The following is a 12,657-nucleotide window of genomic DNA, read 5'->3' as shown; positions in this document are numbered from 1 at the left end:
ATTTTTTGGTTTTCCCTGAGATTAATTTATAAGTTGTGATGCGACAACTATCATCTCTCACTTTCCCCTTGTCTGGATGGATCTGCCATGTCTGTGCCCCACATCCTTCTCTGAGGTCCTCTCTGCCCAGCCCTGCCTTCTGCTTCCAGACTTTTCTTCTCTCTCCTGCCTCTCTAACAGGGAAATGTACGTTTTTCCATCTGTTACTTCCTGACTGTCTCTTTTCCTGGATTGCAAATGAGGGGACCATGACACACCATGTCCCCAGACAGCTGAAGCAGCCACACAGTACATTTTTGCACTGTACCACATGGGAAACACATTGTTTTTCCAGGTGAGCCCCAAGACTTCCTGGCCTTTCCCTCCCTTCAACCCTCACTACCAGCAGGCACCACTGGCAGCTTCCCACCCTTCTCCTGCCAAGATGCTGGGCCACTTCTCCTGTCTCCTGCAGTGCCTGCTCAGCACTCACACAGGCTGTGTCAGGAATCCCCGCTGATGCCACTGCATCAGTGGAGACAAAGATGGGCAGGGGTCTGTGGGCACCAGCAGGGAGCTGGTAGGAATGAGAGCATGGCTCAGGAGCCCAGAAAGGTGAAGGCAGTGCCACTGAGCCTCAGAGTTTGTTCTGCCCAGGTGTCCCTGCTGTTCTCAGCTCTCCAAAGCATTCCAAGCTTCTTTGGTTAAAGGTGCTCCCAGATCCCCCAGAAGGTGTTTTGCTGCCTGTCTCCAACCCCTTGCCCTGCTCTCCCTGGCACTTTGGGTTCAGCTGTGCCTTTTTGGTGGCCCAGCAGCCACACACATTCAAGACCATCCCCTGGTTCCCCATCCAGGGGAGCACAGGTGCTGTGGGGAGTGCTCGGGGGCTCAGGTGCAGCCGGCAGCCTTTGCTGGCACCTCCCCCGTGTATTTATGCTGATGCTCAGGTTGGAGGGAGGCAGGCACCAAACGGGGCCTACTCCAAGTCGCCAACTGGCCAGCAAAGCACAGAACCACTTGCCAAAATGGTGAGTCAGCTGTGGGCAAGGGGCACTCCTCATCTTCTTCTGTTCCTCACTCTGCTTTAGACTAAATGCTTTTCCTGCTGGAAGAATGAGATATCTGTGTGTGAGACCCAGTGAAAATAACCACCCCGGTGCCCTGGGGTGCAAGTCACGACAAAAGCTCCACATCCCACTGCCACCACCCTCCATGGCAGCCTGGGGTACTGCCCACTCAGAGAGGGATGGTGCACAGAGGAAGCCAGCCCATCCTGCCGTTCTCAGCTCTTCTGTGGGGCTGTAGGACAAGCTGGAGCACGAGGAGAGCTTCTTCACCAGGTGATGGAGGCATAGCAGCAGCAGAATCATGTTGACCAAGACTGAGAAATCCACCCGAGGCCAGCAAGGCTGTGGGATTCGGACACCTGGGGAAGGCCGAGGAGCGTGACAGCATCCTGGACACAGAAATGGCTTTTCACAGTGCCTGCAGATCACGGCTGCCCTGAATTCCTCCGCTCTCTGCGTGTGCTCCCTGTGCTGTTCCCCACCTCCACTGAGACAGCCCTGCTCAAAATAGCAGATGCCAGATTGGGTCTGCCAGATGCAGCCAAGCTCAGGGGCTGCTGCAGAGAGGGAGCAGACTGCAGCAATACCTCTGCACCCATCCTCATGCCAGCAAACCCATGGATAACACCCCCCTCTCGGTACCATTCCCACCCCAGCCCCCTGCCAGGCATCCATCACCCAGCCAGGCTGTGGAAAGCCACCCCAGGAATAGGTGGTGAGGGAGAAGAGGCTGGGTATGAGCATTGCTGTGGCATCAGGCAGGTGTCTGAGATGTATCAAGGCTTGAGCTGCCACAAGGATCTGCGGTAGCAGGAGTGCTCCAGGGAATGCTGGATGCGGCCACAGGGGGACAAGGGAAATCCAAGCGGCAGCAATCACCTGGGTCACCTCACAGGAGCACTGCACAGTCACAGAATCAGAATATCCTCAGCTGGAAGGGATCCACAAGGATCATTGAATCCAGCTTCTGATCCTGCAGAAGACAACCTGAAGCATCCCTCCTTCTGGCATTCCCTTTGACTTCACAACTTTTCTTTGGAGGTCACATTGCCAAGGCTATTTTGCAAATTTAAAAGGAAAAAAAAAATTAAATTGCAGTGTGATGTGGGAATCAGCTTATTCATCATCATAAGGGCTTGAGTGAGGTTTGGAGAAAGAGGTGTTGAAACCATTGCAGCATCTCCTGGGAGCATGTTGATGACAACAAGGATAACAGCAAAATCACAAGGATTTTGTCAAACTCAGCTTTGATTTCTTTGGGATGACTCAAAAGGAGATTTGCTACTTTCTTTGGAAGGATCCTCAATGTTTTGCTTTGATTTGTGATAGGTCTTGGGTTTCCATTTTGGATGAACTTAAAATACTGTGATGATACATCCACAGCCATGCCACTGGGAAGAATCTCTAATATTGGAGTGAATATTCAGTACAAGGTGAACATCCCAATTAATCAACAGAATAGCTTTAATACATTGCTTTTCTCTCCCAAAACAATGCAATGTTATCCAGCCAGAACAATTCAACATTTCTGGAAGTGACCAACTCAGCCAAGCTCTTTAGGAATGAGTTGTTTAGGGGGATATTTTGACTTTGACTGGAAAGTATTGGTCCAATGCCTCCCCCTGCCCCTGGAGTGTGGGGGTCTTGATGAGAGAGGGGCCAGTTGAGGTCTGTGTTCAGTCCTTTGGCCTCAGCCAAAGGTCCCCATTCCCCCTGCTTATCCTTGTTGTGCTCCCAAAATTGTTTGGAGTATTGTTTTGTGCATTTATTTTATTTTTTATTTTTTTCCTAGACTGTATTTGCAAATCTAGTACAAAATAAGGCTGAAAAAAATAGACCGTTTCCCCTAAGGGAAAGTGACTTTCACTGGAGAGACTCTTTAAATTTCATACTCTCTTTGAGCTGTTATTCCGGTGTTTGTTATTGTATCCATGCTAGTCACTTTTAATTATGCTAATTCCCAGTTTATGCTCCATTAGCAAGGGAAATGTCCTGCCTCCGGTGCGGGCAGAAGTAGAGTTGCTGGGGGATCTCTGCGTGGTGTGGCAGGGATGAATGCTTAATCCCATTTTCTCCTTGGCCACAGGGATGGAAGGCATCTCCCCTAACGCTGTCTGGCTGCAGTCCCCCGCCCCGGGGGGGCAGCCTGTCCCCAACCCTGGGCTGGTCACTAGATGTCCCCATCGCCCAGCTTTTCATGGATGCATCCACAGCCACGCCAAGATGTGGGCGGCACTGGGATGTCCGCTGCTTCTAGCCGCTGCTCCTCTGCACGCAGAGGACATCCCGCGCTGTTGGAAAGGGAGTGGTCTTGTGTGTGTGTGTGTGTGTCCCTGACACTGGTGTTGGTCAGTGACATCACGCCAGCGGGTGACTGGCACCGTGTCCCTCTGCAGGAATGGTCCCGTCAGTGCTGGGACCTTCAAGGAGCCAGCCCACATGGGCAAGGATGTGTGGTGAGCATCTCCTTGGCCATGGGTGGCACAAAGCCACCCCCTTATGCTGGCCCGAGTCCACTTAGGTTGGCAGAAGGATAAGGTTTTGATGGAGGGGTCTCCATCTGTGTGGTCCCGAGGGAGGCATTCCCAAGCTGGCTGCTCTGTGCCCTGGCTGGTAGCAGGAGCCTCTGCAACTGCTGGAATGACCTGCAGAAATGTCAAGGTCTCTGTGCAATCCCCCTGCTCCCATGCTGGATGTTACAGGGAGCTGGGACTATGCTGAGAGAGATATTTTTGCCTTCCCTTCAAAAGGAATGCAGCTGCAGATCCTGATCTGCTGTGGTGTGCAGCAAGCTGCAGGCCCCTGTCCAAAGGGTAACGTGGCAGTAACTTTTAGGAAGTACTGAATGTACCAGATGTGCAACTTCCTCCACTCCAGATGTGCGGCCCCCCTCCCACTCTGCCCTAGCAATCATTGTCCTGCAAAGGGGAAGATGAGATTCCAGATCGCTCCAAAAGCATCCTGCAGACCAAATACAGCCAAGTGCAAAGCCAGACTGGCTCTGGATTCCCACACTTGTGTTTAGGCAGTTCACCACAGCGATGTCTCTTCCCAGAAATTATGATCAAGTCCACTCTGCACATGGGGAACAAAACCAGCCAGGAGATGGGGATGAGGATGGAGCAACGTGAGGAGTATTTGGGTGTGAGCCCCACACTGAACTGTGGCCTGTGGCTGATTCAGGACACACATGCTGTTTCCAGAATGAACTGCTTTGATCCCAAAAGGATAGGCCAGGATGTGCATGAAGACTTGAATATTTGAAAAACACTTGGAGCGCTGTGTCCTGGTTCCCTGCAGGCAGTGTCACTGTTTGTCCCTGGAGAAAGCCTGTGTCTGAGAGCATTTGTGTCTGGATCAAATGGGATGAGAAGCCCTTGGCTCAGGAGCTTCTCCAGGTTTTGTTGTGTCTGATGGGACTGGGTGGCACAGGATGCCCCACAGGAGCGTGGGCATGGTGGGGATGCTCTGTGGAAGTGTGGGCACAGTGGTGATGGGCCAGCAGCCAGCTGGCAGCATGGCCAGGCACATGGAGCACTGAGAGATGGGGCAGCATTGCTCTGGAGCGCGGGACTGTGTGCACAGCTTGGGAACAAACCACAACAGATCCCAAACAGGATTTCTCAGAGCAAAGAGGAGCAGGCCATGATGTGCTCACCCAAAAGCAGTCAGTTAGCAGTGTGGAGGGTTTTTTGCTGGAAGGACATTGCAGTGATTTAACCTGAGGCTGCTGCTGCAGCTGGTGCTGTGGTTTTCCCAAGGGATGCTGCTCTGTGCTACCAAACACACAGCCATGCTCCCAAATCTCTTCCAGGAGTGCTGCAGTAAAAAAAAAGCCAGTTAAAAATGCAAACCCAGAGAAACTGCCATCTCCAGGCTTAAAACAAATTTTTACTTGCAGACTAAAATTTATTCTTGCTGCAAGTAGACCTCCCCTCCACATATTTTGTGCTGAAATGTGATTTCCAGAGGCAGAGGAGGGTGCAGTGCAGCGCCAGGCAGAGACTGTAGGGGATGTGTGCCCTTCCCCAGTGCTCTTCTCTCATCTGCCCATTACCCCCAACTCAGCAGTGCCCTTGCCCATCTCCCATAAATCTTGCTGAAGGGGTCCAGCAGAACCAGCTCTCCACAGTCACCATCCCTGCAGCCATGGGTCTGTCGGGCAGAGAAAGGGCAGATCCTCAGCCTGGCAACAGCCTCAGTGTGTTCAGATGGCTTCTCTAAAGCTCCCAAAAATCAGCTCTCAGCCCTCAGTGAGAGTCCATGAGGCAAATGCAGCACTCCGGGCAACCAGCCAGACTCACCTGGCAGCCCCAGTTCACACTGCATGTGTTTGGTGTGAGCTCTCATGGAAAAAAAGAGAGGTTTGTTGACATGTAGCAGAGCTTTGTGTGGGCATGGCTCCTCCAGCTTGGCTTTTTGGGGTGTGGGTGATTTCAGCATCACTCTGGAGAGCTGCTTGGGGTGTTGAAGCAGCCTCATGTTTGTGCGGCCCAGGAGGCCAGGAGGCAGCAGTACTGGAGCCTCGACTGAACACTGACCATCTCCCTCACTTGCCCCCAGCTCTGCAGACCCTGATCCCCACGGGAGGAACACCTTCCCCGCCTGACCGGAGCGCTGCAGCCGACCCAGTGCCAGTGGCTGATGCTTGAGCCCTCTCCAAAGAAGTTGCCGGCTTCCCACCAGCTTCTCCCACTCCTTCATGGCATCCTTGGACCACTGTCCGAGCCCCCGGCCCACAGCTGCCCAGAGCCCGCTCCCTCGGCCAGGGCACAGGGCAGCAGCGGGCTCGGGGGGCTGGGGAGGCAGCTCTCAGGAGGACAGCAGCTTGCAGCCAGCGTGCAGCGGTACCCACTGCGAGCCAGTGCTTCCCACCGCCCCTTCTGCGCTCCCTCATCGCCCCTCACGCCCCTGCTGCTTTGCGATGTATTTCGTGGCTTATCCGTGTCATTGCAATAAAGCTTTTGTTGCTTGAGGTGCCCTCCGTGGTGACTGGGATGAGGCTGGCACCCACAGGGAGAGGGGTGGGGTGCTGGGGGTGCCCCCGTAGCACAAAGGCCTCAGTGCCCCCGCAATGGTTAATGGGGAAACTCAGCCCCTGAAGCAGACCGTGGTTTGGAAAATGAGCCTCAGAGCCCTGGCTCCACTCAGCATCAGGAAATGATCCCACATGGGAGCAGGGCTGCCAGGATGGAGGGGGAACGGGACAGGGGGAGCACTACAAAGAGAATCCAGAGTGTTCCCGAAAGGCAGTGACAACCGGGATTCATTATCCATCGGGAGACGTGTTTATAACAAGTGAGTCACTGCTGGGCCCTGGGAGCAGCCCAGCAATCCGGGCCCTGCCAGCAATCCAGATGGGATACAGGCTCCCCATCCAGCCCCACACAATGGCAGCTCTCAAACATGTCCCACCAGCCTGCCACATGCCAGCCCTGCTGGACCTTGGAGCAGCCCTGGTGCTATTTTTGGACACAGTGGGGCATGTTTTTTCTTTGGGATGCCTCCTTTCTACCTGAGAAGAGAAGCCAGAGCACTTCCCCAGCTCTGCATGTTGCCCTGGTGCAGTGAGGGTCTCCGTCTCCAGCCCATCCAGCCCTGGGCTTGACACACACCCAGGAGAGGCCAGCACTGCCTGCCCAGACCTCTGCCCTATGTGGAAACAAAGTCAAAAAAGCTATATTAAACTTTTTTCTCCATCTGGAATTATATTTTCTGAGTGAACATCACCCCTGCTCACATTTGGCCCTGCAAAGGGGCTGTAGGCAGGCAGGCAGGGCAGTTCACCCTTCTTTACACCCTTGCTCAACCCCTAGGGAGCAGCAGCCCTAAATCTCTGTGAAGCCTGGAAGTCATCCTCCCCCTGTTTGTGCCACCTCTGACATGCCCTTGGCTGGGGTGCCCAGCCCTGCTCCCTAACAAGCTCCAGGCCTGTGGCAGTCACTTTTGACTAAAAACCAGGTTTTCTGGGTTTTGCCTGCCCAGGAATTGGTTGCATGCTTTCACTTGGAGAAAAGTCCCCGTTGCTGTTCCCAGAGCAGCAGCGCCAGACCACCCCAAAGCAGAGTGTCGCCAACCAGGAGTAATGCTCTGGGAAACGTGGCTCAGGGGTCCTTTCCCACCTTCCTGCAAGCCCTGGGCCATCCACAAAGCACCTTCCATGGCCTTTGCTGAACTGGAAGACTTTCCCTGAGCCAGAGCCAGCCCAGGGTGGGAGCAGCCCCAGGGAAGGAGTCAGTGGGGCTGTGTGTGCAAACACCCCCAAAGGTTGTTCTGCCACCCATTCCAGCACAGGGCTTGAATCCCTGCCAAGGCTGCAGAGGTGGGATGCAGAGGGATGTGAACCACCTGCATGCAGTGGCTTACCCTCTGCAGGACTTATCAGCTGCAAGAGGAAGCTTCTGTGCCCCACTGAAGGCATTTAAGGGTGCAGAGGCCCCACAGTCCCATCCATTGTATCCAGCCCCTTGTGCTGGCTGCAGCTCTGTGGCTTCCTGCTGAGAGGGTGAGTGTTTGGAGATTAAAACAGGCTGTTTACCTTTGGCTGTGCCTCTAAAAAATAATAAACTTGCAGGGGGTGGGGAAGGAGATGCTTATCTTTACACCCTGCTGTGATTCCCCTGGCTTCAGCTTGTGCTGGGATCTGCTGCATGGAGCAGAGGAAATAGACTTGAGGAGAGCAATCCTAGAACCATGGGGTGGTTTGGGTTAGAAGGGACCTTAAAGACCATCTTATTCCACCCCCCTGCCATGGGCAGGGACACCTTCCACTATCCCAGTCTCCAAGCCCTGCCCATCCTGGCCTTGGACACTTCCAGGGATCCAGAGGCAGCCACAGCTTCTCTGGGCACCCTGTGCCAGGGCCTCACCACCCCCACAGGGAAGGATTCCTTCTATATATCCAACAAAAAACTACTTTCTGTGTAAAGTTATTCCCCCTTCTCCATGGTGAGATGGTTTGCCTTTGCTTCTCGTTCTGTGGAAGATCCAAGGAAGATGCTTTGCACTGCTTGGAGTGGGCTGGGCAGGCATTCTTGCCAGGAAGTGTGACTGCCTTGTTTCATCCTTCTAGGAAAAGGCTGCAGCTGGATCTGGCTTTGGTATGGAGGGAACTGGGCTGCATGCCTTGCTGCATCCTGGGAGCTCTCTGGAAGGGCACAGACACACACCGAGCCTGGATGGCTGCTGGGGTGGTAAAATTAACGAGTATGAACATGCATGCTTAATAAAAATTGGAGCAGGAACAGCCTGGGAAGGGGCTACTGGAGACCTCTGGGAGTTTGCTAGACACTGAAAGCTCCTGGGCTGGGGTGGATCATCCCCATGGAAAACTGTGGAAAGGATCCAGCTGCCTCTGTGCTGCGCTGTGCCAGGAAGCAACCTGAAATATGCAAAGGGTAGCCAACAAGGAAGATGCTTTCTCCATCCTTCCCAAGGCTTTGGGGCCTAAGGCCTGCATCCACACGGATGCAGGGTGGGGCTGCAATCCACGGCAGAGGAAAAGCAGGTTTCCAACCCATGCTGCTCATCCCTTGGCAGCTTGGTGCTGCAGGCTGGGCTCTGGGAGCGTGGGGCTAGAACTAGCGCTTGCAGTCCCCCCAGCTGGAGGCAGCACCATGTCTGGCGGCTGCTCGGCTGTTCCTCGAGCATCTGGGGCCTACCTTCTGCAGGGAACATGTGCCCAGCCTGGCAGGCACTCTCCACTCCCTGGGAATCGCCCACACCCTGCCTTTTAATTGCAGAAGGATGGAAAATATTCCCTGCTCAGCTGCTGGTGGGGTTAGTGTATTTTTCCACCCGTTTTTCCTGGATGTGCTCCACGAGAGGGGGCTCCTCTGTCCCCTGTCCCTCCAGTGATGACCCCAGGGCTCAAGGTGGCATGTCCCAGGGTGCTGCCTTTTCTCCAAGAACAGGAAGATAGTGCAGGTGTTGCTGATCTTTCCAGTTTGAGCCAGTTTTGTTCCCAAACTATGATGTTCCCAACTCCCCAGACTCCACACTTTGGGCTGTTTCTATTTTCTGAGGAGGTGGAGGTGGTGGGGAAGCCCTAGAAGTGAATTTTCCTTCAAGCCTCCACTGTGCAACAGAAGAAGAGAGTGGGACCCTTCCACTGTGGGGTATTCCAAATGTGTGACGTCCTGGCATCCTGTGGCTCCCCCGTGAGCTGAGGATCCCTGCAAGAGCTGGGGTGGCCCAGGAAAAGGATCCTGAAAGCGTTATCTCCTCTCCTTCAGCTCCCACGCCATATCCGCAACCTCCCCTCTCATTTGACCCTCTCATCTTCCCTAAGAAGCTGAGCCAAGCTTTCCCACAGACCCAGACAGCCATTAGGGAAATATTATTACCAGATGGTTTGTTTTTTTCCATAAGAACAGAGGCCAGAGTGAAGTAATGGGGAAAACATTAACCCAGCACGCACCATCCTGGGTGTGGGGATGTGGATTTGCTGCTGGAGCCATGCTGCGTCCTGGCTGTGCCAGCACGGAAGAGATCTGCAGTGTGGGCTGGAGGGGGACACTCACACCCTGGATGTGCTGGATGGATGGGAGCTGGAAATCCCTGCTGGAGTGGACTTGACCCCCTGAGGTGTCTTGGGAAGGGAAGAGTGTAGCCCCAAACGGTGCTGGAGGGGAGGGAAGGCTCCCCCCGGCCAGCTCAGCCGCAGCTGGCACACAGCACAGCAGGGAAGTTCACACCAGGTCACCGGCTCGGAGAAGCACCATGGCCCAGCTGGGCTGTGTCTTCCGGGGTGGCTTTGAGCCCTTGGCAAGGAAAGGGTGCCAGGGGGACACTTCATAGGACTGTCGAGGCATTTGGAAGATGGGTTGTCTCTTCCACTGGGTGTTTTTGCAGGTGGGAGGATGTCAGACCCTCCTCAGGTGCTGCCTAGGCCCACTCTGCCATGGTGAGATTCTCCCAGGGCACCTCTGGGAGAGGTGATGTTATCCTGCTCGGAGGGATTTCTCTGCTGCCTCCTCCTGCAGAGATCCACTGTGGGAAGCTGAATTATTATGTGCAGAAGCACCACAAGCCACGTTCTTTCCAGTGGGCTCACAGCATGGCTGCTCCGGTGGTGCACAACTGAGCATGGAGATGGGGAGGACTCTGGGATGGAGGCTGAGACAGACACCTTGACGTCCTACAGCCAGTCTGGGGAGCTGCTGCAGCCCCTGGTAACCAGACACATGGGAACATCCATCATCCCAAACATTTCCATCACTAGCTCCATCACATCCCCAGCAGTGGGGGGAAGGTGACAAAGATGACTCAGGCAGCTGGCAGGGCACTGGTGTGCTTTGTGTGGTAACAACCAGGGAAATTTCAGTGTTCCCTAACTGGTGCATCTCCCAGCACTATCTGAGGGGACAAAGTAGCCCCAGCTGCAACCTGGTGCTTGGTCCTTCCCTGCTTTCCAAAGCACCCTTTGGTTCTGTATGTACTGATGGGTTCAATCCTGGCTTTTCCAATGGGAATTAATTCTAGCTCCTTACCACATTTATTATGTTAGCACAATTTTCCATTTCCAAGTAGATTTGATTAAAGAGAAGAAAAGGTTACATGGAAGAGTTAATATCAGAAAAACAGAGCAAACTCATTCTGTTCTCAATCTCTGGGAGGAGAAGAAGCAAAAATTCTGTCCTGAGTGCACTTTTTTTATTTTTTCAGTGCCCATTTTGGTCTGGAATGGGACTGGAAATTTAGTGCAGTGCTGTGGGGAAGGGGAACACCCATCCCCTGGGGAATATAGGCACTCTGGAGGTGCCTTGCTCATCTTCATAGCACTCCAGAGGGAAGCTGATAGATAGAGGAGGTCCCCTGCTCCCATCAGGGGAGACAGAGCCATAGGGCTCAATGTCCCTGGCCTTATCTGAAGAGGAAGGGAATGGGCACATCCTCCACAGGCACGTGTTGTTGGATTTTGGGACACAATGACATGCTGCTAGTGCCAGTGACTTGGGAGCAGATTTTTTCTTGCGAAACTAGCCCACACTCCTCCAAGGAAATGGCAATTCAATGTCCTGGGGACACTGCTAGCTGTTGGCCGTGGTTTAGCACCACAGACCTGGGAAAGACAATGACTTAAAATGCTTTGGAAGGGAGACAACACCCCAGTCCAGCAATCCGGTCAGATGCTCCTGGGACATTGTGCTTGATGACAGCCCTGGGGGGCCAGGCTGGGCTCCAGGCAGGGACTGGGATCCCCAGCGGGGTAGGGGGAGTTCCCTGGGGCACATGGGGTCTGACAGGCTGCAGCTGCTCAGCTCCTTTTATGGTCAGCAGGCGCCTTGCACAGGCCATACCACAATCATTAAGTCTTTGCTGACACGGCCAGCTGGCCTCCAGCTTGCTCCAGCTCTGCAGAGCTGCTCCCAAAAGGGCTTTGCTTTTCCCTGCCCACAGGCAGGGGGAGGTAGGCTCTTCTTCTGCTTGGGATATTCCCCTATGAAGGAAGGGGAGTGAGGAAGGCAGAAAGCTAGAGGAAATGACTCTGCTGAGCTGGTGCATGAAGACAGGTCCCTTCCCAGCAACCCCTTTCTGGCTGGTTTTCAAAATCCCGGGAGAGTTCCCTTATGGTAGCCCGAGGAGGTGTGTTGGTAAAGCCATGAAGTGTCAGGCAGCAGGACTTGTCCCTGGGCACACTTGTTCTCTGGGACAGCATCTTCAGTAGGTTTGAGATGTTGTGAAAATTTGCCTTGCGGTGCTCTCATATCCTGGTGCCACCTGTGCAGCCTGGCAAAGCCCACACACCTCAGTGCCTGGGTGGCTGGTTGGACTTGATGATCCTTGATGGTCCCTTCCAACTCAGATTATTCTGTAAATTAGTGTTGGAGCTAAAAAAATGGTGCTTGAAGTTTTTTTGGTTCATGAGGCTTCAGTTCAGCACAGTCTGCAGATTATTTTCTGCTGGTTTTGGAAGCTGTTTATCCAAAGAGTCGTTATTTGACGTATCTGCCTGTGTAGAGTGGACAAGCTCCTTCACTGTTTTAACTTGTAATCAGTGGAGCTTCTGGGTTCTTCTGAGTTGTCTCAACTTGGGGTGCTGACAGGCAAACCTGCAACATTTCCTCCTGACCATCCCCACAAAGATGCTGTCAGATGCCAAGGCAGGGTGACAGCGGTGGCAGTAGCCCTGCACGGTCCCCCAGTGTGACAGGTCTCCTGCTGCCTTCCTGCCAACAGCCTGTGAGCAAACAGTTTGTGCCTGCTGGGCTTGTGTTGTTGACTCTTTGCTCTTTGGAGCCGTCAATGTTTTATTTAATGACAGCTTTTGGTGCCCTCCTGTGCTTTTGGGAGCAAGTTACAGCTGCAGCTGTACTGGGGTCAGCCCTAAGGTATTTCACCTCTTCCCCCAACCCTCCATAGCAAATAATGTTCCCACTGTGATGGGGGGTTTGACAGGACCTGGGACTTCTCCAGCACTGTCTCCAGCTCTGGCCATAAAGAGTAGATAGTAGATACCACCTTGCTGTAGAGGTCCTCAGGCTCTCCTGCCATCTTACAGAGTGGGAAGATGCTCATCTCCAGATATCCCTAAGGAGTTGTGCTCCTGCGTCTACCTCCTGGCCTTGACAGCTCTGACCCGTTCCCAACTCCCTGCTCTGAGCGTGGC

The 12,657-nt window shown here is 53.8% G+C and overlaps 1 protein-coding gene across 24 annotated transcripts in view; it reads left to right on the top strand.

Annotated features, from left to right (window-relative positions):
* PCBP3 (poly(rC) binding protein 3) overlaps positions 1–6,021 on the top strand; it is a 55,059-nt gene extending 49,038 nt beyond the window's left edge. For all 24 annotated transcript variants that reach the window (XR_015289377.1, XM_023930525.2, XM_023930524.2 and 21 more), the window contains one exon: positions 5,610–6,021. Coding sequence is in view for 23 of the 24 variants with exons in the window: in XM_023930525.2 (XP_023786293.2) it covers positions 5,610–5,655 (46 nt within the window). In the remaining variant the exon portion in view is untranslated. The remainder of the gene's footprint in view (positions 1–5,609) is intronic.
* Positions 6,022–12,657: the final 6,636 nt, after the last annotated feature.

The sequence above is a fragment of the Cyanistes caeruleus genome, chromosome 7, assembly GCF_971803275.1.
Source record: "Cyanistes caeruleus chromosome 7, bCyaCae1.hap1.1, whole genome shotgun sequence".
Taxonomy (NCBI): Eukaryota; Metazoa; Chordata; class Aves; order Passeriformes; family Paridae; genus Cyanistes; species Cyanistes caeruleus.
The sequence above is the reverse complement of the archived record's forward strand: the minus strand, read 5'-3'. Positions and strand labels throughout refer to the sequence as shown.